The sequence below is a fragment of the Drosophila innubila genome, assembly GCF_004354385.1.
Source record: "Drosophila innubila isolate TH190305 chromosome 3R unlocalized genomic scaffold, UK_Dinn_1.0 2_E_3R, whole genome shotgun sequence".
Classification (NCBI taxonomy): Eukaryota; Metazoa; Arthropoda; class Insecta; order Diptera; family Drosophilidae; genus Drosophila; species Drosophila innubila.
The window spans coordinates 19898280-19922196 of record NW_022995380.1 but is presented as its reverse complement, the minus strand read 5'-3'; the positions used below and the strand labels follow the sequence as shown (position 1 = coordinate 19922196).

Genomic DNA, 23917 nt, shown 5'->3' with positions numbered 1-23917 from the left:
AAATAATTTTAAAAGCGCGCCGTTTCAGAATTTGATCACAGTTTTGACCGCCAATAGCAGCAGTCGAGAATAGAAAATACCAAGAGAAATTTAACATAGACTTAACAGAAATATAACACAGCACTCACTAGTGCTGCCAACTTTAGAGGTAAAAAAAGGAGCACTTTTGAGTGCACTCTTGCATGGTTTAATAAAAATAGTTATGCCACAACATAGCTGAATAAATACTCAAAATAGCTTTATTTTCGGCTAATAGCAATTTTCAAATTGTTTTTAGCAATTTAAATCTGAAAATAGCTAGAGCTAGCTATAAAATAGCTAAGTTGCCAACAGTGGTTGTTTAACAGAAAATTCGATTGCTGTTAACAGAGCCGTCAGTGTTATCACTAATTGGAAATACGCACATGAAACGCGAGTGTAAAAATTAATGTAAAAATCAACAAGTTGCACATTTTAAGCAATCAATTTATTGCTAATAATACAAGTAATTGCTTTGGTACAAGCTTTATCTCGAGGGCAAACACCAAAGTGATGCGGAAAGTTGTGAAAAATGAAACAGCGGCCAATGCAGAAACAACACACCGGCCGCAATATTCATAACAAAACACACATACGTACACACACACGCACTCACACGAACTCACACTCCAGTATTTTGTTGTATTGCAACACGCAGTGCAATTTTTATTTCAATTTGAGATTTAATGAACAACTTTGCCACTAAATGGCAGCGAAAGAATCTTTTCGCGAAAGACAAACTCAGGAATTGGAGGTTATAAAGGTAATCACATTTTGCACATGCAGATAAACACATTAATTATATGACGAAATAAACGGCGGCTATTTTACAGTCGATTTTCGGCTGCGATGTGGAAGATTTGAGGCCACAAAGCAACGAGACGCAATGGAAGCCGACGGACATTCGCATATTGTTGACACCACTGCGGGACTCGTCCAATGGCCAGCCACAGGCCTATGTCTGCACCAAGCTGCACGTAACATGCCCCTCAAAGTATCCAAAGCTGTAAGTGGCAACACATTAAGGGTATTCCTGAAACAGACTCAGATTACATTTTGACTAAATTTTTGTTTCGTCCATCAGCTGTTCGATACGAATTGTGCAGTGTGGCCAGAAAGAATATGGGAATTGTGGTCGCACATTTTGTTTTTTTGATCCATTTTTAAATTCACTACATAAAAATCTTATCAGTGTGCACAAAGGTTATTACTGAAACTGATTAAGATATGCTTAAATATCATCAAAATTATATCTGAGTCTCTTATTGTGTGGTTTTTAGAAGAATATAACGCTGTTTACTTCCTTGTAGAGCACCAAAAATAGTGCTGGAGGAATCGAAGGGCATGTCGGATCAGTTGCTGGAGTCTCTGCTTAATCAGTTGCAAGCACAATCCCAGGAGCTGCGTGGCGAGGTTATGATCTACGAATTGGCCCAAACCGTTCAGGCCTTTTTACTGGAGCACAATAAGCCGCCCAAAGGCTCCTTCTACGACGAAATGCTGCAGGCAAAGCAAAAGCGCGAACAGGAGCTTCTCGACATGCAGAAACAAAAAGAAACACTCGAGCGACAAACGCTCATTGATGAAGTGGAACGACGCAAAGAGATTTTCAAAACGGAAGCCAAGAGACGCGGCGAACCAAGACGCAGCATGAGCGAGTCCAACAATCGACATCCCAGCTCATCTGAAAGCTCCGAGAACTCATCGCCCTACTATCGCGGACACACGTATCCAAACAAGTGTCTCGATCATCGAAATACCGAGACGCTCTACTTTCACAAGATGGGCAGACAAATCCAGCGAGGTTGCTGCTTAGGTAAGTATATTGTTATATAATTTTTATATGATTGTACCTTTTACCTGCAATATAGTAGGAGGCGTGGCAGACCCCGTAGTGTATATATATTCTTGCTCAGCACGACGAACTGAATCAATAGCGATTTGACTGTAAGCCAAGTCCGTCTGTACATCTGTTTCTATGCACAGTAGTCTCTCAGTAGTGAAGCTTTATAGTTATGATAGCTATATCGTATATCTGTCATAGGAACGATACGTTTTGTTATTTGAGATATCTAAATCAAACTTTCTCTCTTTATTGTTCATATTTCTAAGTATACAGTATATTTTCAATGATCATTTATTCTTCACAATATTTGTATTAATAAAGAAAAAGAGAAATTCGAATTACACAGACAGCTGTTATCATCGCGTTAAGCGATCCCTATCCATGTTGAAAACGTTTTTAGGAACTGGAGTTTGACACCTGAACGTGAGGTGCGAAGTTATAGGTGATGATTTTGGGAGCCACAAAGCCGGCATACCTTGGACTGGATTTATAGTAGATGCCAATGCCGACTAACGGTGCTGGGGGATTGGATACAACATCCTGTATATCGATAAATGGAACCGTTGATTGTGCCACATCCTGACCAATTCCGGAATTGACAAAGTCAAGATATTGGTTATGCTTCGATCGTGGCAATGATTTGACAAATGAACGTGTCGGCACATCCAGATTATCTAGATTTAATTTTTCCCTATTTTCATTGTCATTAGATTGCCATACACTGTTGACTTTCGGTTGAAGAAGCTTTCCAGTTTCGAAATCAAACTTACAAATTTGTGCCATGAGATTCAGATGTGAGCCCAATACACGGAAACGTAATCCGGTTACCACAGAACTATTGTCATTCGGGTTCATAATATTATCCAGATCTATGGAACGGCTCGAATAGTTCATTGTATGATAATCCACTTCATTGACTATATTTGCATCAGTTATCTGGTATTCATCAACGGGTTTCCACTCGAGGGTCTTATCATCGATGACGCCGCGAGGCATAAGTTTTCCCTGTTGTATTTGTAAATGGAATATACGATTCTTCTTCACAAACCTCAGTCCAGTCACCACCTTATTCTCCTCGATATCAGCAATGGCCTCTCGTAGATTGAAGTATCGATCAGATTTCGGACCCTGCTCGTCACAGAGGCAGAAACAGTAGCTGCATTTCTGGACAATCCAACGGTGCCAGCTTTCCACTTTATTCGTAGTGCCTCGCTCACATTTTTTGCTCTGTCCCAGAACTCGTCCATTGTCATATTGAATGTAGTCGTAGCGACGACTGCTTCCGCTTGGAGCCTGACACACTGTCATATCGAAATCGTCAGACTGACAATTGTAGACATTACCCGAGCACTTGGGCTGTTGTCCACAAAACTTGGAATCACTGTCGAAGCAACCCTCGCTGCGGGCATTTTGATAATAGCCACAGGTCTCAGTGCATGACCCGTCGCTGCTTAGATCCACTTCGTTCTCAATATAGCCTTGGAGTAATCGTGTTACCTCTTCGTAGGTTACCTTAGGGATATGTTCTTTGGGATCACAACGCCAGACACTTCGATTCTGACCTTCCATCGCCTTCCTGAGTGCTTTGTAAACAATTTCGGTGCGATTTCCATAATCCCATCGAGTATGCTTCGTGTACTGGGGACCCTTTTCTTTTCCAACGAGTCGAAGAATCACAATCCCGGACTCAATCAAAGTGTAGGCCTTCAGCTGGGTAAGTGCAATATCCGTGTACAGAGTGTACAAAAATTGTTGTGTTGTTTGCTGCGATTGACCCACTGCGTTAGATTCCTCATATTTTTGCGCCAAATGGGTAAAAAAATTATCTGATAAAGAGGAGCTATCTTCACCAACCAAGGCCAAATGTAAATCAGCTAACTGCTGTGGAATTGAACCCGTTTTAGAGTCAGTTGCATATTCCGCCATATCTATGAGTGTGCTAAGCTCAAAATAGCCATGGTACAGCTCATATTGAAATGTTCCACTATACGGCTCTGACATCCAACCCAATTCATTAAATATGTAATTCACTTTAACGCTTAACGGTGTATTTTTGAGAACACACTTGCTGATTGATCTAAGAGCTGTTTTCGCGTATTGAGAATACTGCGCTTCCGTTTCATCAATTTGATTGCAGATCTCCTTGAAAGGTTTCAGTAAGTCGCCAAGTTTATTCTTGTCCATATCAACTTTAGTATCGCCTTCCTCCGGTAATTGTATACTATCTGCGACCGTTTTCACACTTTCGGCAATGCGATGTAGTTTAGATATTATATCCAAGGTACCCGTTGATGTACATTGACCAAAGCTGATCAACATCACCAGTAACGAAATCAGTAACTTTAGCTTCTTCATAGTTTTTCAAATTGTAAACGTTGAACTTGACGGGACAAGAGATACTTCTGATTTTGAGACACGCACTAAACACATCTATTCCAGACGGCACAAAAATTGCGATTAATTTATAAAAATCTGCGAGCAAATGATGAGCATGATTTTAAGTAAAAATAATATTTTAATATTCATTATAATAATTGTATTATTTGGAATAACACAACAGCTGGTGATAATCAGTTATTTCAGAAGTCCAAAATAATTCAATCAAATTTGTGATAGACATAATCAGTGTTGGGGTCACAAAGTTCATCTCAATCAAGCGAAAATAACCCACACTTATTTAAATCCCAAGTAGAAATGTTTTTGTGTGTTGTTGGCTGATGATATTGTATCGTATTTATTATGAAAATATGAAATCTATCAGCTTAGTTAACATAACTCAGAAACAAAAATGTTTTTCATACTCAAGGCTGATACTGAACCGATGCCTCCTATGGTAGCTATATGATATAGTAATCCGATTTAAAGCAAAAAGTTCATAATGTGTAAGACAACAACAAATTCATATTCTGTGAGATTGGTTAAAATATCTCAAAAAACGCAAAAAATTTTCATACTAAAGGTCATGCTGCTTCGAAAAACATTGATAAAGATAAAACAAATTTATAACGTCGTTTCGCCAAAGATTTTTATGAATCATATGTTAAACATCGCGTAATTAATACAGCTTTGTAAATATAATGGAAACGAAAGTTTAATTAATTTTTTTTTCGAGTTTTCCTTGAATTTTAAAGTAAAAAAAGCTAAGAAAAAAGTTATAATTTTCTTAATTCAAGAATTTATAGCTATAAAACTACTGGTTTAAATCTAAGACTGTGTATAAAAGAAATATAGATATATTTATTAGCTTTTGAGAAAAGTAAAGCTTTTGAGAAGCGGTTTTGTCATTCACAATGATGACAAAAGTGGGCGCACCTCTAAAAAAAAAGTAAAAAAAATAGCCAGATTTTTAAAAAATACAAAACAAAAACTCTGCCATAGAAAAAAAAATGTTTTTCGTCGGTTTTGGCCCCAAATTTATCCAAAAAAGTTTTTGTAATTCTCGAAGCCTTTAAAATAGTATTATGACATATAAAATAATGGTTATATTATTATATTTTCGGTTTTCTAAATTCAAGCTACAATAAGAATACAAATTTTTCTGACAAGCTTTATAGACACTTTTAACGTTTGTTAAACACAGGGTCTGAATTTATTTCATTTAAAACATGAGCTGTTCACATTTTTCCTTAAACTTAATCGCCATTTTTGTGTCGCTTGGAATGGACGTGTTGATTAAGTGTCTCAAAATCAGAATTATCTCTTGTCCAGTCAAGTTCAACGTTTATAATTTGAGTAAAAAACACAACGTTTAAAACTATGAAGAAGCTAAAGTTACTGGTGCCGTTACTGGTGATTTTGATCAGCTTTGGTCAATGCACATCAACGGTTACCTTGGATATAATATCTAAACTACATCGCATTGCCCAAAATGTAAAAACGGTCGCAGATAGTATACAATTACCGGAGGAGGGCGATACTAAAGTTGATATGGACAAGAATAAACTTGGCGACTTACTGAAACCTTTCAAGGAGATCTGCATTCAAATTGATGAGACGGAAGCGCAGTATTCAAAATACGCGAAAATAGCTCTTGGTTCTCTAAGTAAGCGTGTTGTCAAAAATACGACGCCAATGTTTGGGGTCCGTTTGGATGAAATGCGTTATATTTCAGATGTGTATGAGCGAAGTATTTGTTCAGAGGTGCTCATTGTCTATTTGGAGACTGACACACTCATAAGTGCTGCCGAATATGCAACTGGCTCGAAAACTGATTCAATTCCACATACAATATACAAATTTTATGAAGCCCTGGTTGGTAAAGAAAACGCATCGTTATCAGAAAATATTTTTAGCATTCTGGCGCAAAACTATGAGGAATCTAACGAAATGTGCAGATCAAAACAATCGACACAACAATTTTTGTACACACTGTATGCGTATATTGCACTCACCCAGCTGAAGGCCTACACTTTGATGGAGTCCGGGATTGTGATTCTTCGACTCGTTGGAAAAGAAAAGGGTCCCCAGTACACGAAGCATACTCGATGGGATTATGGAAATCGCACCGAAATTGTTTACAATGCACTCAGGAAGGCGATGGAAGGAAGAAATCAAATTGTGTGGCGTTGTGATCCCAAAGAACATATCCCTAAGGTAACCTACGAAGAGGTAACACGATTACTCCAAGGCTATATTGAGAACGAAGTGGATCTAAGCAGCGACGGGTCATGCACTGAGACCTGTGGCTATTATCAAAATGCACGTAGCGAGGGCTGCTTCGAGAGTGGTTCCAAGTTTTGTGGACAACAGCCCAAGTGCTCGGGTAATGTCTACAATTGTCAGTCTGACGATTTCGATATGACAGTGTGTCAGGCTCCAAGCGGAAGCAGTCGTCGCTACGACTACATTCAATATGACAATGGACGAGTTCTGGGACAAAGCAAAAAATGTGAGCGAGGCACTACGAATAAAGTGGAAAGCTGGCATCGTTGGATTTTCCAGAAATGCAGCTACTGTTTCTGCCTCTGTGACGAGCATGGTCCGAAATCTGATCGATACTTCAATCTACGAGAGGCCATTGCTGATATCGAGGAGAATAAGGTGGTGACTGGACTGAGGTTTGTGAAGAAGAATCGTATATTCCATTTACAAATACAACAGGGAAAACTTATGCCTCGTGGCGTCATCGATGATAAGACGCTCGAGTGGAAACCCGTTGATAAATACGAGATCGATGGTGCAGATATAGTCAATGGAGTGGATTATCACACAATGAACTATTCGAGCCGTTCCATAGATCTGGATAATATTATGAGCTCGAATGACAACAGTTCTGTGGTAACCGGAATACGTTTCCGTGTATTGGGCTCACATCTGAATCTCATGGCACAAATTTGTAAGTTTGATTTCGAAACCGGAAAGCTTCTTCAACCGAAAGCCAACAGTGTATGGCAATCTAATGACGATGAAAATAGGGAAAAATTAAATCTAGATAATCTGGATGTGCCGACACGTTCATTTGTCAAATCATTGCCACGATCGAAGCATAACCAATATCTTGACTTTGTCAATTCCGGAATTGGTCAGGATGTGGCACAATCAACGGTTCCATTTATCGATATACAGGATGTTGTATCCAATCCCCCAGCACCGTTAGTCGGCATTGGCATCTACTATAAATCCAGTCCAAGGTATGCCGGCTTTGTGGCTCCCAAAATCATCACCTATAACTTCGCACCTCACGTTCGGGTGTCAAACTCCAGTTCCTAAAAACATGGAGTAATTCAAAATAAGTTCATTTTATCAATATTAATTGAATATGTGTAAAGAATAAAATGTAAAGGAAAATTTCTGTATACTTGGTAATACATATGAACTGTTATATTATGAGCAAAAAAAAATAAAAGCTTAAAGTACATTAAATTCTCTTGCAGAGCTTTTACATTTAAATCAAGTGGATCAGTCGAGCGCTCTCGACAGTTAAATACCATGTGCTCAAGCACTTAGATGCCGTTGGGCAAGTAGTGCTAACATAATATAATTTCACTAGAATTGCAAAAAATAGAGCAAGCTAAAAAATTTTTTCATTAAAAATTTTTCGGTGGCATTAAGTTATGCCAATGGAAACATATTTTAATTAGCATTTTATGAGATTTATTATAATCAGTTGATTCAAAAGTCCAATATAATTCCAAAAAATTTGGGATAGACGTAATCGGCGATGGGAAATAACTAGGTCAAAAAGTTCATCTCAAACAACCAAAAACATCTCACAATAATTGGATCGGCAATTTTGTTGCAAATTAAAAAGTTGATAGATAATTATCAAAAGACTAAATTATATGTATTTTATAAAGTATAAGTGGTGGTTTTTTCGATTTGAGGTTGAAGAGACCTCCTTCTCTCTGTTACGTAGATTTTAACAAATACAATAAACCCTTTTGCGTATTTTTAATCAACGGATATACAAATAATAATCAAAAAGATATTAATATAAATAAATTTTTTTATTTATAATATATTTATAATTTGAAAAACTTTAATATAATACTACAAAATTAAATAAAAGACAAAATATTTTTTTTAGTTTTGAGGTCGGCTTTTTTTAGCCAGGTAAACCCGTTACTCCAGTAAATCGGACTCTCCTTTGGAATTAATTGTCCATTATATCGAGTTTGCACTTTAATTATATTATATAAATTATTCTCAAAAATTGATAGTAGATTTAATTATGTGTACTTATTATGTAGTTATATATATTTGGTAATCCCACACAAATATTGATGCATACATATTTACTATATTGATAACAAGCGTCTTGCTATAAAAGCGTATCTGCAAATCGAGAGTGTCAGTTGTCTAGCCGATTTCTATGTTTAACTTTAAATTAAAATATAAAGCGCAGCGTCGTAAAACATGACGGTGCTAAAGTTTGTGGGGATATTGATGATCTTTGGTCAATGCTCATCACAATTGGTCGAGATTGCAACAGGTGCCGTGGCTATTATAGGCACCATTAAAGATATATCTGATGCTGTGCAGGATGGCGTAACAGTTGTAGATATAGGAATGGGCAAAAATGATGATTCTAAAACTAAACAAATTATGGATCGTTTCAAGGACATCAGAAATCAAATAAATCAGAAGGATGAGCAGAATTATCAATACGCTAAAATGGCGACGGATTCAGTTAAAAGTTTTACTACACAAAATATACCGTTAATGCATACATTTAGCGAGATATTAGACACAATGAATAGTATTTCAGTACGGTATGAGCAAATGAAGAAATATGAAGTCAACCAGGATAAGCTCGAGAATAACACACTCGTACAGTTTGCCGAATGGACAGTTAACCCAAGTACTCATTCTGTACCTCATTTAATGGATCGCTTGCATACGATGCTGTTTATCAATGGAAGAGGCAAGTTTAATGCATCGACATCGGACAATGTCCTTCGGTTATTGGCACAAAACTATGAAGAGTCTAAGGGAATCTGTCAATCGCAGCAGTCGACACAACAATTTTTGTACTCACTGTATACGGATATTGCACTAACGGAACTGAAGGGGTATACTATGATCGAGTTCTCCTGGCCGATCCTTCGAAACTATGGCCAAGCAAATTATTCCCAAGAAGCGGAAATACTACGTTGGGATTATGGAAATCGTACCGAACGAGCTATTAATTCACTCAGGAAGGCGATGGAAAGTTCGAGTCGAATTGTCTGGCGTTGTGATCCCGATGAACATATCCCTAAGGTTACCTACGATGAGGTTACAAGATTGTTGCAAGGCTTTCTTGCCAACGAAGTGGAACTGAATAGGGATTGGTCTTGCACCTCAACCTGTTCTGATTATAATTATGCACGAAGCGAGAGTTTTAACTATCCCCACCAACTACAACAGCCCGAGTGTACGGGTATTGTGCGCAATTGCCAGTTTGTCGATTCCGATATGACGGTGTGTCAGTCTCCAAGTGGAAGCAGTCGTCGCTACGACTACATTCAATATGACAATGGACGAGTTCTGGGACAGAGCAAAAAATGTGAGCGAGGCACTACGAATAAAGTGGAAAGCTGGCACCGTTGGATTGTCCAGAAATGCAGCTACTGTTTCTGCCTCTGTGACGAGCAGGGTCCGAAATCTGATCGATACTTCAATCTACGAGAGGCCATTGCTGATGTCGAGGGGAATAAGGTGGTGACTGGACTGCGGTTTGTGAAGAAGAATCGTGTATTCCATTTACAAATACAACAGGGAAAACTTATGCCTCGCGGCGTCATCGATGATAAGACGCTCGAGTGGAAACCTGTTGATGAATACCAGATAACTGATGCAAATATAGTCAATGGAGTGGATTATCATACAATGAACTATTCGAGCCGTTCCATGGATCTGGATAATATTATGAACCCGAATGACAACAGTTCTGTGGTAACCGGATTACGTTTCCGTGTATTGGGCTCACATCTGAATCTCATGGCACAAATTTCTAAATTTGATTTCGCAACTGGAAAGCTTCTTCAACCGAAGTGGCACTTAATTGACGACAATAATAGGCAAAAATTAAATCTTGATAGTCTGGACATGTCGACGCGTACAAATATAAAGTCTTTGCCACTGTCGAAGCATAACCAATATCTTGACTTTGTCAACTCTGGAATGGATAAGGATGCGGCACAAACTACCATACCATTTATTGATGTACAGGATGTTGTATCCAATCCCCCAGCACCGTTAGCTGGCATTGGCCTCTACTATAAGTCTAGTCCTGGCTTTGGCGGATTTGTTGCTCCCAAAACCATCATCTATGACTTCGCACCTCATGTTCAGGTATCCGCGAATAAATCCTAAAAATTGTCAGCTTGGAAAACTATTTTAAAATTTTAATTTCATTTATACCAGCTTTTTATTTTTATTTCATAACGAATTTTCTTTTATCCACATTATACAAATTTTGTGAAGAATAAATGGTCAGAAAATAAAATATGTATACTACTTTGTAATATGAACCTGCTCTTATGAAGTGATCTAAATAATAAAAGTTAAAAGTACAATTAATTCCATTGCAGACCATGTACGTTTAATAAAAGATTAAAAAATAAATTGAAACTTTTCAAAAAAAAAAAAAACAAATATTTTATTATTTTAATTTTTCAAAAAGTAATCATTGTGTGATAACACTTTCATGCAACAGTTTAAAAATTAAAGCCCAGCTTTAAACGTATTATAATCTTAAATTTCACAGCTGCTTCCTCGTCTCTCTCCTAAGCAGATTTAGTTTCTTTTAGAATTATTTATACTGAATTTAATTTGTTCTTGCAGGACATTCTCAACGCGGTTGCATCGCCTACACGGGCATCGATATGCACAGTGGACAACTGCTCTATATAACTGAGTGGAACATCAAGTACTCGCAGATCGAGCAGCCGTGCAATGCCAATGGCAAGTGTCATTGGAGCACAGAGTCCAAATGTGTGGGCAACCATCGGGTGGATGAGTTGATAGCCTCCATAGAGAAACAGGTTGCAACTCTGTCGCAGCTTCAGCACAAGAATCTAATACAGTATGAGTGCGTGTTGTGCATCAAACGCAAGGAGGGATTACTACTTTATTTGGTACAGGATTTCCTGCTTGGCACAAGTGTCTTCAGCATCTCCTCGACATTGGGCTGGTGCATGGATGGTGCTCGAATGGTGGCCCGCGGTGTGCTGGATGCCCTAGTTTTTCTGCACAACAAGGGCGTCTCCCATAGTCATCTGTTGGACAGCACCGTGTTTATGGACAATGCTGGAAACATACGTTGCACCGATTTCTCTCTGGTGCCCAATTTATTGGAGCTAATTGGCGGCGCTGGGCAGAGCAGCAGCCGAGGGGATTTACCAGCATTGGGTGCCCTCGTGGAGACGCTGATGCCCACGAACAGCTACGAGATGCGCGACTTTGTGGACAAGTGAGTGGCAATAGAATTTCACAATTATATTACAAATTATAGTTGCCTTACATATTTTTTTTAAACGAATTTTAAACACTTTAAAAATACGGTATTAGATATATTTAATATTGCTAATAAATATGTTTTTATACTTGCTTTCCTATTTTGTTTTAACGTCTTGTAGTTCTTAAAATCAGTTAAAAAAATATACTTTAAAATATACTTTAATATTAAAGTATATGCATTGGCAGAATATCCTATCTAATGACAGAATATGTGTATAATTATTTTTTGGCTTTAATTTCTGTTGTTTTAGATGCAATTCGGATCGCACGCTGTCTGCCTCGGAGTTGCTGGAACATCCCTTTCTGCGCCTTTATGTGGACAATGCCCAGCAACACATGACGCTGCAGCACACACAGCATCGCAACTCCTTGGTGCCTCAAACCGTGCCCACTCCAATGCCCGTGCAACGTGCTGTGGTTCCCTTTCAAATTCCCACGCTGGCGTTGAGTCAATCTCGATTACGCACCGAGTTCGAGGTGCTCATGTATCTAGGTAAAGGCGCCTTTGGCGATGTACTTAAAGTGCGCAATATTCTGGACAATCGGGAGTATGCCATTAAGCGTATACCACTGCCAGCTCGTAGTCGACAGCTTTACAAGAAGATGACACGTGAGGTGGAGCTGCTGTCGCGTCTGAATCATGAGAATGTTGTGCGTTATTTCAACAGTTGGATTGAAAGTGTCAGCGATGCGGATGCCGCTGAATTGGATAAGGTCTTGGGCGGCGATTGGTCACAAAGTCAAGAGCTGAGCACAAAGCCAGGCAAGTCGCCGCAACTGGGATTGGCCGTGCCGGAGGATGAGTCGGAAAGCTCCTCCAGCATGTGGAATGGTTACATGTAGGTTGCAGTTGCAATAATCACATCTATCTCTAATCTTATTTGACTTGCCAGGCCCCACATGGAGGATTCCGACTCGGATGGCATTGAGTTTGTGGACTCCGATGGTCAGGTGGCTGTTTATGATGACGACGATGAGGATGACAGCAATAAGGAGGATAAAATAATCTCGCCTCATCCCCAAATGCAAGTCATGTACATTCAGATGGAGTTCTGTGAAAAGTGCACGCTACGGTAGGCTTAAAACTTTAGATACTATATCAATGCTACTTCAATGAAACTGTTTCCTTTTCAGCACCGCCATCGATGACAATTTGTTTGAGAATACGGATCGTTTGTGGCGCTTGTTCCGGGAGATTGCCGAGGGTCTGTCTCACATACATCAACAGGGTATTATTCATCGCGATTTGAAGCCGGTCAACATTTTCCTCGACTCGCATGATCAAATTAAAATTGGAGATTTTGGACTTGCGACTACAAGTTTTCTGGCTCTGCAATCGCATGGTACGTACGGAACCTTAAATCCTGTATAGGCTCAACTAATAATGCTGTACTCTCTCTAGCGGAATATCCAACACATTCAGCAACTCAACACGTTACATCGACGGAGGACAACACAGGCACTGGCAAAGTTGGCACTACGCTTTATGTGGCACCTGAACTGACGGGAAATGCTTCGAAATCCGTTTACAACCAGAAGGTTGACATGTACACACTCGGCATTATATTGTTTGAGATGTGTCAGCCGCCTTTCGATACCAGCATGGAACGCGCACAGACCATAATGGCATTAAGAACTCCTTCAATTGTCATCCCAGATCAACTGCTGCAGGATGTCAAAAATGAAAAGACTATTAAGGTGATGCCAGGAATATGACGTCAACTATATTAATTTATATAATTTTATACTCAGTATCTGAAGAACAGTATTACACTTGAGAGATAACGTAACTAAGAGACAAACAATAACAACTAAAATATCTTAACGTATAGGTTCGAGCTTGTTTAGCATGTCCGTCTGTTTATCCGACGGTATATACCCACTTTATATAAAATTTAATTTCAAATATCAAATTCCGTGCATATCGAAAGTACTTTACTTTCTACTTTCTTTTTTACTAGATAGTTTATAAACATTTTGTTAGTTTTCAAATATTATTTTCAGTATAAAAATTAATTAACGACATTAATGAAGAAAAATTGATACGTTAAATGTAAGAAAAATAGAAAGAGGGTATTTAATATAGCGGTCGAAAAGTTATTTGATTTGTATTTATTTATTTGATTGCCTATTTCATTGTTAATTGTTTTACTAAGAATTTCACTAACAACTTGTTGAATTGATCAATTGCAGATGCTACGCTGGCTGCTCAACCATGATCCCGCACAACGACCCACCGCTGAGGAGCTGCTAGTCTCGGATTTGGTGCCACCAGCTGAACTGGAGGCCAATGAGCTGCAGGAGATGCTGCGTCATGCGCTGGCCAATCCACAGAGTAAAGCGTACAAGAATCTCGTGGCACGTTGCCTGCAGCAGGAGAGTGACGAGGTGTTGGAGCACACGTATCACCTGAGTAGTAGTCGTGCCATGAAGTCCTGGAACTCGATTGTTATCGATGACATTGTCTCCCTCAATCCACTCATAGAGTTTGTGAAGGGAAAAGTGGTGAATGTATTCCGCAAACATGGCGCCATCGAGGTGGACTCCCCACTGTTATCGCCGTTGTCCTCGCGCAACTGCAACTCCAGTGCCATGGGCAATGCAGTGCATCTGATGACGCACTCGGGTTGTGTAGTCCTACTCCCCTGCGATCTGCGCACTCAGTTTGCCCGCCATGTCACCATGAATGGGGTGAATCTCATACGTCGCTATTGCGTGGATCGCGTCTATCGCGAGGAGCGTGTGTTTAACTTCCATCCGAAGCAAAACTATGAGTGCTGCTTCGATATTATCACGCCAAGCACAAGCAGTCAGCTGGTGGATGCGGAGCTGCTCTCCCTGGCCTTTGAAATCACCTGCGAGTTGCCCAGATTGCGGGAGAAAAACATTGCCATAAGAATGAATCACACGAATCTATTGCGTGCTATTCTCATCTTCTGTAATGTGCCCAAGTCACAATATGGATCACTCTTTGAGGGCTTTATGGACTTCATTGAGGGTCGCATTTCGCGCTTTCAGTTTCATTCCAGCATCACGGTCATCATGGAGAAATCACGCACCTCAGCGCAGACTTTGATGGATATGTTGTTGGCCAACTTTCTGCTCACAGGCTCCAGGAGCAGCGTAGATGAATCCGCCTTAAAGTCACTGATGAGGGGCAAAGGAGAAGCTGCCTCCTTAGCACGTGGTGCAGTGCGGGATCTGGAAACTGTGGTGGGATTAGCCTACAGTCTGGGTGTTCGGGTGAGTAAGTGAAAAGAGTTCACACACCTATTTAACGAATTTTATCAAATTTGAATATTAATTCAATTAAAAGGCCAAAACATTATCAAAATGTCATTCTGACCAAAAAACGGTTTAGTTTAGACAAAGTTATACAAGTTCGAAGTTGGTCAAGCCTCTGACCTAGCAACTTTACAAGTCAAAATTTATCTTCAATTTGACATGATTTTGAACAGAAAAATGAAACGTCTCAGAATGAAGTTTAAAGTGTTGTTTTATACTAATTACGATATAAGGAGTTGATTAAAGTTGAAAACTTGAGATTTAAAATTTTGACTTTTGAAAATTTCAAAGGGGGGACCCTTACCATCAAACCATGGCTATGATCAAAAAATATAAAATTTTCTATATATAAAAAATTTAAATGCAGCATGAATTTAGAAGCCAAACCATAATTAAACTGACATTCTGCTTGAAAATCGGTCAAGTTTTGACAAAGTTATGACAGTTCGAAGATGGTCAAGCCTCTGATCTAGCAACTTTGCAAGTCAAAATTTATCTTCAATTTGACATGTTTTTTTACAGAAAAATGAAAAGTTTCAGAATCAAATTTAAAGTGTTGTTTTATACTAGTTACGATATAAGGAGTTGATTAAAGTTGATAACTTGAGATTTAAAATTTTGACTTTTTAAAATTTCAAAGGGGGGACCCTTAGCATCGAAATCGAGATCTAGAGGAAAATAATTTTTTTTCGAATTTAATAAAATTTGAATGCAGAATAAATTTGGAGGCCAAATTATGATCAAAATGACATTCCGCTTGAAAATCGGTCAAGTTTTGAAAAAGTTATGACAGTATGAAGTTGGTCAAGCCTCTGACCTAACAACTTTGCAAGTCAAAATTTATCTTCAATTTGACATGATTTTTTACAGAAAAATGAAAAGTCTCAGAATTAAATTTAAAGTGTTGTTTTATACTAATTACGATATAAGAAGTTGATTAAAAGTGAAAACTTGAGATTTAATTTTTGAAATTTTCGAAATTCCAAAGGGGGGACCCTTAGCATCGAAATCGAGATCTAGAGGAAAATAATTTTTTTTTTCGAATTTAATAAAATTTAAATGCAGAATAAATTTGGAGGCCAAATTATGATCATAATGACATTCCGCTTGAAAATCGGTTAAGTTTTGACAAAGTGATGACAGTTCGAAGTTATTCAAGCCTCTGACCTAACAACTTTGCAAGTCAAAATTTATCTTCAATTTGACATGATTTTGTACAGAAAAATGAAAAGTCTCAGAATCAAATTTAAAGTGTTGTTTTATACTAATTACGATATAAGAAGTTGATTAAAAGTGAAAACTTGAGTTTTAAATTTTTAAATTTTCGAAATTTCGAAGGGGGGACCCTTAGCATCGAAATCGAGATCTAGAGAAAAATAATTTTTTTTTCGAATTTAATAAAATTTGAATGCAGAATAAATTTGGAGGCCAAATTATGATCAAAATGACATTCTGCTTGAAAATCGGTCAAGTTTTGAAAAAGTTATGACAGTTCGAAGTTGGTCAAGCCTCTGACCTAGCAACTTTGCAAGTCAAAATTTATCTTCAATTTGACATGATTTTTTACAGAAAAATGAAAAGTCTCAGAATCAAATTTAAAGTGTTGTTTTATACTAATTACGATATAAGAAGTTGATAAAAAGTGAAAACTTGAGTTTTAAATTTTTAAATTTTCGAAATTCCAAAGGGGGGACCCTTAGCATCGAAATCGAGATCTAGAGGAAAATAATTTTTTTCGAATTTTTCGAATTTAATAAAATTTGAATGCAGAATAAATTTGGAGGCCAAATTATGATCAAAATGACATTCTGCTTGAAAATCGGTCAAGTTTTGACAAAGTTATGACAGTTCCAAGTTGGTCAAGCCTCTGGCCTAGCAACTTTGCAAGTCAAAATTTATCTTCAATTTGACGTGATTTTTTACAGAAAAATGAAAAGTCTCAGAATCAAATTTAAAGTGTTGTTTTATGCTAATTACGATATAAGAAGTTGATTAAAAGTGAAAACTTGAGATTTAATTTTTGAAATTTTCGAAATTCCAAAGGGGGGACCCTTAGCATCGAAATCGAGATCTAGAGGAAAATAATTTTTTTTTTCGAATTTAATAAAATTTAAATGCAGAATAAATTTGGAGGCCAAATTATGATCATAATGACATTCCGCTTGAAAATCGGTTAAGTTTTGACAAAGTGATGACAGTTCGAAGTTATTCAAGCCTCTGACCTAACAACTTTGCAAGTCAAAATTTATCTTCAATTTGACATGATTTTGTACAGAAAAATGAAAAGTCTCAGAATCAAATTTAAAGTGTTGTTTTATACTAATTACGATATAAGAAGTTGATTAAAAGTGAAAACTTGAGTTTTAAATTTTTAAATTTTCGAAATTTCGAAGGGGGGACCCTTAGCATCGAAATCGAGATCTAGAGAAAAATAATTTTTTTTTCGAATTTAATAAAATTTAAATGCAGAATAAATTTGGAGGCCAAATTATGATCATAATGACATTCCGCTTGAAAATCGGTTAAGTTTTGACAAAGTGATGACAGTTCGAAGTTATTCAAGCCTCTGACCTAACAACTTTGCAAGTCAAAATTTATCTTCAATTTGACATGATTTTGTACAGAAAATGAAAAGTCTCAGAATCAAATTTAAAGTGTTGTTTTATACTAATTACGATATAAGAAGTTGATTAAAAGTGAAAACTTGAGTTTTAAATTTTTAAATTTTCGAAATTTCGAAGGGGGGACCCTTAGCATCGAAATCGAGATCTAGAGAAAAATAATTTTTTTTTCGAATTTAATAAAATTTAAATGCAGAATAAATTTGGAGGCCAAATTATGATCAAAATGACATTCTGCTTGAAAATCGGTCAAGTTTTGAAAAAGTTATGACAGTTCGAAGTTGGTCAAGCCTCTGACCTAGCAACTTTACAAGTCAAAATTTATTTTCAATTTGACATGATCTTTTACAGAAATATTAAAGGACTCAAAATCAAGTTTAAAGTGTTCTTTTATACTAATTATGGTATAATGAGTTAATTAAAGTTAAAAACTTGAGATTTAAAATTTTGACTTTTCAAAATTTCAAAGGGGGGACCCTTACCATCAAACCATGGCTATGATAAAAAAATATAAAATTTTCTAAATATTAAAAAACTTAAATGCAGAATGAATTTAAAAGCCAAACCATAATTAAACTGACATTCTGCTTAAAAATCGGTCAAGTTTTGACAAAGTTATGACAGTTCGAAGTTGGTCAAGCCTCTGACCTAGCAACTTTGCAAGTCAAAATTTATCTTCAATTTGACGTGATTTTTTACAGAAAAATGAAAAGTCTCAGAATCAAATTTAAAGTGTTGTTTTATGCTAATTACGATATAAGAAGTTGATTAAAAGTGAAAACTTGAGATTTAATTTTTGAAATTTTCGAAATTCCAAAGGGTCCCCCCTTAGCATCGAAATCGAGATCTAGAGAAAAATAATTTTTTTTTCGAATTTAATAAAATTTGAATGCAGAATAAATTTGGAGGCCAAATTATGATCATAATGACATTCCGCTTGAAAATCGGTTAAGTTTTGACAAAGTGATGACAGTTCGAAGTTGGTCAAGCCTCTGACCTAACAACTTTGCAAGTCAAAATTTTTATGCAATTTGACATGACTTTTCTTAACAGTGTCCCATTCATATCTGGGCTGGGTTGCCCATCAGCTTTGAGCGCGCTAGCAATGGAGGCATCGTGTGGCAAATGACGGCGGATCTGAAGCCAAATCGCTCGGGGCATCCTTCGGTTTTAGCGAAGGGAGAGCGCTACGACACCATGTTGCATGAGTTCCAGAAGCAGGCGCAGAGTTTCAATGCCGCACTTCCAACACGTGGTGTGCTCAGTGGCGCTGGACTCTCCTTCTCGTTGGATAAGCTGGTGGCCGCCGTGGGCATGGAATATGCCAAGGATTGTCGTGCCATAGACATTGGCATCTGTGTGTGTGGCACGCGTCCTCCGCTCAAGGATGTCACATATATAATGCGCCTGCTCTGGTCAGTTGGCATTAGATGTGGCATTGTGGAGACGGCCAGTGGAGGCGGTGATGAGGCACAGGACTTGTCCAGACTGGGTGCTCTCCATGTCATCCTGGTGGCGGAGAATGGTGCCTTACGCGTGCGTTCCTTTGATCGCGATCGTTTCCAGGAGCGCCATGTGACGAGAACTGAACTTGTGGAGTTCATACAGAAGATGCTGCGCAGCGAGGCGGCCAACGGAGGAGGATCTGTCGGCGGAGGCATCGAATACAGCAGCCAGCTGTCCAGCATGAGCAGCAGTGGCGGTGGTGGACGCGGCGACAACGGTCTGAGCTCCGCCAGCAGCAGTGTGAACATCAAGAATAGCTACAGTCAGATGCCCAATGTGCAGGTGACATTCCTCACCCACGACAAGCCGACGGCGAACTATAAACGTCGTCTCGAGAATCAGGTGGCTCATCAAATGAGCTCCACCTTAGCGCAGTTCATCAAAAAGGAATCGTTTGTGGTGCTGGTGGTGGATTTGCCGCCAGCAGTCCTCAATGCCATTGTTGGTGCCATCAATCCGCGAGAGATGCGCAAAAAAGAGACTGAACCCGAAATGAATTTTGTGATCGAAAGGTGAGAATCGAGAACCTACTAAGAATATATACAAATAACACTAGGCAACCGTGACAATATTAATGTATAAGACAATTAAAAAAAAAATTAATTTAATTTCAAATGTTCTCTTGTTTTATAGATTTCCGAAGTATAGACGCTATATATCTGAAATACACGATGAGGTTGTGGACCTACTAAGTGATGCCAAGACACCAATTGTCGCCTTGTACAGCATTTCTGATTCCTATTATCGTGTAATTATCTAGGAAAATCGGAGAAAGTCAACTGAATACCACTGCAAAGTAATTTCATTTAGCTTTAAGTTAAAATTTGTAGAAAAATAAGAAAGTGCCAAGCTATTTTCTAAAAGTGGCAACCAAAAAGAATCATCATTTATAGTTACACAAGATCCATAGGAAAAAGAGGTTGAAAAACAACAGTTAAAAAAGCAAGGTGTTTTGTTAAATTTAAAATTTCAATTATAACACCTTCATAAATTGTACATTAAAATGTATTTTCAACAAACTATTTTACACATTTCATATTAAAGATACTTTGTTTAATATACACAAACAAACCTACAAAATATACAATTGCATGTCTAAAAAAACAAAGTATTAACAAGAGAAACTATGCAACTGCACGAGATAATCCTCCGAACTCACGAGGAGGACTCTTCAGCTGGTGAAGATTTGTTATGACTCCTTGTGATGCCAACTGCTGGACCCTGAAGCACTTTGCGGGACAGACGCATGAAACCCGAGACAGGATCACGGCCAAAGTATTTCACTTGAATTTCCTGGCCAACTTCCAGGTTCAGCGCTGAAGGATGTGCAATCTTGCGCTGATCCAGCTGCGAATTGTGAAGCAACGCGGGCGGCATGCTGGGATATAAAATGACCATGACACCCGTATCTCTCAGTTCAGTAATTTTGGCAGTATATATTCCACCGAATTCCAAATTAGGCACACGTTCTCTGATCATGTAACCATCGATCAGCTCCTTCGCCTCATCCATGGCCGCCTGGGAAGGCGCAAAGACTGTAAAACTGTTGTCGTCGGCAGCGGTCAACGTGGTTCCCGTTTCCAGATAGATGCGCTTCATGTGCAGTCCACTGGGACCGATGAGCTGCGAGCGTTGATGCGGCTCCACGTTCAGACTTTCGCTGACTGGCCAACAGTCCTTGCGGTATTTGCTAAAAGAACGGATAGAGATTAGTTTGGATTGATTGAAGAGAGCTTATTCATCTTCCAAAAAAAAAACCCTACAATCAGAAAGTCTAGTGATGAAAGTTTTTCAATCCAATTTTGTGATGAACGATATTAAATTTAATACATGAATAATATTGAAAAAGTATTTTTGATATAATTAAAAAACTACTTCAATAACCAAAATTTTCAACTAACTACAAATTTTAAAAATTAAATTAATTATTTTTCTAATGAAATTAAGTATCCATAATTATTATTTTAAGCAAATAGATACATTTTCAATATTTATTTGGTGTATCAAGTCATTTATTTAGCAGTACTTTTTTTGAATGTTAATGAAATGTGATTTCATCTTACCGTGGCTCCCTGATGGCCTCGCCCATAATATCAAGTATTTTGGACTTGGCATCCGTGGCTTTCTGCAGAGACTCCATGACCACCTTTAGAGGTATGCCTGGTATCTTGAGATCCGCTTGAATCGCAGTGAAGCCTTTGCGTGTGCCAGCTACCTTCATGTCCATATCGCCCATGTAATCCTCTATGCCCAGTATGTCTGTCAATATGCGATAATCCTGCAGATGCTTCGTATCATTATTCTCGTACTTGGTAACCAGTCCAATGGCCACTCCCGCGGCAGGTGCAGTTACTGGAACACCCGCATCCATGAGTGCCAGCGATCCTCCACAAACGCTCGCCATGCTGCTGGAACCATTTGACTCCAGCACCTCCGATGTCAAGCGCACCGTAAAGGGATAATCGTGAGGCAGTGTGGGCAGCAAGGATCGCTCCGCCAAGGCACCATGTCCCAGCTCACGGCGTCCAAGTGGACCAATGCGTCCCACCTCTCCGGTGGCATAAGGCGGGAATTCGTAGTGCAGCATAAAGTTCTTGGCCTTCAAGCCGCCACTGTCTAAAGCTGCCAGCGTGTCCAGCTTCATGGCGCTCTCCGGAGAGTCAAGACTGACCGTGCAGAAGACCTGCGTCTGTCCACGCTGAAACAACGCCGACCCGTGCAGCGGTTTGTACATATCCACTTGGCAGTTTATCTTACGCAGACTGTCGTAATCGCGACCATCACAGCGTCGATTGCGCTCGAAGATCAGCTCACGAAAGATTAGACGGCAGGCCTTGTTGAACTCCTCGGCAATGATGGAAGGCTCTATGTCCGGATAGGAGGACCACACTTTATCGATGACATTCGCCCGCACTTCGTTAACGGCCATGTCGCGAGACATCTTGTCGTGCTGTTCATCCTGGAAGATCTCCCGCAATCGCATCTCGCACATGCTCCGCACCGCCTGCACCAACTCTGGCTCCGGTTCTGGCACTTCATCCACAATTCTTTTCTTTCGGCCATACGATTTTTGCAGACGTTCAATTTCATGAATGATTAATTGTGCCTCGCGTGTTCCTTGTTTGATTGCCTTGAGCAGATCCTGCATCAGGACTACGTTTCCCTTGCCCTCCAGCATGACCACTAGATTCTGCTTGGTGGCCGACACCACCAAATCCAGCTGCGAGGATTGCAGCTCTCGTCGCGTGGGATTTACAAGCACCTCACCATCACAAAGGCCAACACTGGAGAATATAATGAGATCATTTATTAAAATCCGACAATACACCATAAAGCTGCCTTAGGAATGATGGAACCTTCTTTTCTTGTTGCATTTCAGCTAGTTGCACTCACCGCACAGCTCCTATGGGTCCATTCCAGGGTATATCACTCAGTGAGAGCGCCATGGAGGCCGCATTGATGGCCAGGACATCGGGAGAGTGAACGGCATCCATGGCCAGCATGTTGCACACGAGTTGTGTCTCATTGCGATAGTCCTTGTTGAAGAGCGGACGCAGGGAGCGATCTATGAGGCGGGCGGACAAGATCTCCTTCTCCGAGGGGCCCAGCTCTCGTCGCATGAAGTTCATGGGAATGCGTCCCGAGGCGGCATTCTTCAGTCGATAGTCAACCACGAGGGGCATGAAATTCTGGCCAGGAGTTGCCTTCGCCTTGGCCACAGCCGTGACCATGACCGCCGTGTCGCCCATTTGGCAGACAGCCGTGCCATTGGCAAAGCGCGCCAGTTTTCCCGAGCTGAAGGTCATATTTCGACTGCAATTAATTCAATGAATTATGAAATGTTTTCTTAATAAACATGCGACATTCTTTACCCATTGCTGAAATTGACTTCCACGGATGCTCCATCGGGATTTGCGGCACTCTGCAGACAGCGGCGGTTATTCAGTCGCACAGCAGTCAGACATTTCAGGCGATTGTTGAACAATTTCCATGTTTTTCTCGTGAAAATCATAGCGCGAATGAGTTATCTAAATTATTTATTTGCCGGTAAGAAACGGCTGCAACGAATCTCGAGTCACCTGTTCACTAAAATGCTAAGCACTCTCATATAATTGAATGTTCTTAGCAATTACAGTTATTGATAAGCCCTCACTCAATACTTTTATTACGATTATAAACGCTAACCTAACAGCTTGGTTTACTCATTTTAATTAACAAAAACTACTTTAAATTCCACAAGTTTGTTCCGCATAACAAACAAGACGTTGCCACATGGCAGAAAAACGTTGCCGTTTATTTGAACGCTGCCAGATCTTTGGAGTTCGTATTAGATTTTCCAAGAGTATCTTTTTTTTCGTTGGTTTTTTAAAGATAGAAATTTTAAAATTTTATTTTAAATTCGAAGTTCAGAATTTTTTTTTAAATTAAATTACGATGGTGGTGCCATCATAAAAATAATCATTTTTATTTTATCTAATTTTAAGTTAAAAAAGTGTCAGTGATTTATTAATGTTGTTCCAAAATTCTATTGCTAATTAACATAAAAAAATTGAATTTGCTCGATCCGGCCGGCTAAATTAAATTGTGACGACAATTTTATCGATATATTTTGTTTACCTAACAGTGCCAATTGGGTTTTAGCACGCTGTGAAATAACAGATGCCCAACATTTATCGAATTGCGAACTTGCTGCCTTAAC

The 23917-nt window shown here is 39.0% G+C and overlaps 5 protein-coding genes across 5 annotated transcripts; 3 read left to right on the top strand and 2 right to left on the bottom strand.

Annotated features, from left to right (window-relative positions):
* The first annotated feature begins 400 nt into the window (after nt 1-400).
* Nucleotides 401-20191, top strand: LOC117789655 (eIF-2-alpha kinase GCN2). Its single transcript, XM_034628728.1, has 11 exons — nt 401-781; nt 852-1024; nt 1329-1834; nt 11132-11759; nt 12058-12645; nt 12700-12879; nt 12941-13149; nt 13209-13504; nt 14000-15049; nt 18766-19730; nt 19852-20191. Exons 1-11 carry the CDS (start codon nt 725-727, stop codon nt 19976-19978), a joined length of 4779 nt encoding a protein of 1592 aa, XP_034484619.1. The 5' UTR covers nt 401-724; the 3' UTR covers nt 19979-20191.
* Nucleotides 2140-4279, bottom strand: LOC117789657. Its single transcript, XM_034628731.1, has one exon. The coding sequence runs from the start codon at nt 4217-4219 to the stop codon at nt 2261-2263; it is 1959 nt and encodes a 652-aa protein (XP_034484622.1). The 5' UTR covers nt 4220-4279; the 3' UTR covers nt 2140-2260.
* LOC117789658 lies at nt 5523-10675 on the top strand. The gene is made up of 2 exons (XM_034628732.1): nt 5523-7552; nt 10640-10675. Exons 1-2 carry the CDS (start codon nt 5621-5623, stop codon nt 10658-10660), a joined length of 1953 nt encoding a protein of 650 aa, XP_034484623.1. The 5' UTR covers nt 5523-5620; the 3' UTR covers nt 10661-10675.
* Nucleotides 9007-10674, top strand: LOC117789659. The gene has a single exon (XM_034628733.1). The coding sequence runs from the start codon at nt 9026-9028 to the stop codon at nt 10658-10660; it is 1635 nt and encodes a 544-aa protein (XP_034484624.1). The 5' UTR covers nt 9007-9025; the 3' UTR covers nt 10661-10674.
* A 16-nt stretch (nt 20192-20207) lies between the features above and the next one.
* LOC117789656 (polyribonucleotide nucleotidyltransferase 1, mitochondrial) lies at nt 20208-23456 on the bottom strand. The gene is made up of 4 exons (XM_034628730.1): nt 23091-23456; nt 22612-23031; nt 21282-22502; nt 20208-20908 (listed from the first exon to the last, which is right to left on the bottom strand). The coding sequence occupies exons 1-4, from the start codon at nt 23228-23230 to the stop codon at nt 20374-20376; spliced, it is 2316 nt and encodes a 771-aa protein (XP_034484621.1). The 5' UTR covers nt 23231-23456; the 3' UTR covers nt 20208-20373.
* Nucleotides 23457-23917: the final 461 nt, after the last annotated feature.

Bases quoted from the DNA above. Each gene is read 5' to 3' on its own strand.
- LOC117789659 (XM_034628733.1), top strand. From the start codon at position 9,026: ATGCATACATTTAGCGAGATATTAGACACAATGAATAGTATTTCAGTA.
- LOC117789658 (XM_034628732.1), top strand. From the start codon at position 5,621: ATGAAGAAGCTAAAGTTACTGGTGCCGTTACTGGTGATTTTGATCAGC. The intron at 7,553-10,639 runs GTGTCAAACTCC...CCTCATGTTCAG, and splicing joins ACTTCGCACCTCACGTTCGG to GTATCCGCGAATAAATCCTA.
- LOC117789657 (XM_034628731.1), bottom strand. From the start codon at position 4,219: ATGAAGAAGCTAAAGTTACTGATTTCGTTACTGGTGATGTTGATCAGC.
- LOC117789656 (XM_034628730.1), bottom strand. From the start codon at position 23,230: ATGATTTTCACGAGAAAAACATGGAAATTGTTCAACAATCGCCTGAAA. The intron at 22,503-22,611 runs GTGAGTGCAACT...TATATTCTCCAG, and splicing joins GGACCCATAGGAGCTGTGCG to TGTTGGCCTTTGTGATGGTG. The intron at 20,909-21,281 runs GTAAGATGAAAT...CCGTTCTTTTAG, and splicing joins GAGGCCATCAGGGAGCCACG to CAAATACCGCAAGGACTGTT.
- LOC117789655 (XM_034628728.1), top strand. From the start codon at position 725: ATGGCAGCGAAAGAATCTTTTCGCGAAAGACAAACTCAGGAATTGGAG. The intron at 13,505-13,999 runs GTGATGCCAGGA...GATCAATTGCAG, and splicing joins AAAATGAAAAGACTATTAAG to ATGCTACGCTGGCTGCTCAA. The intron at 19,731-19,851 runs GTGAGAATCGAG...CTTGTTTTATAG, and splicing joins ATGAATTTTGTGATCGAAAG to ATTTCCGAAGTATAGACGCT.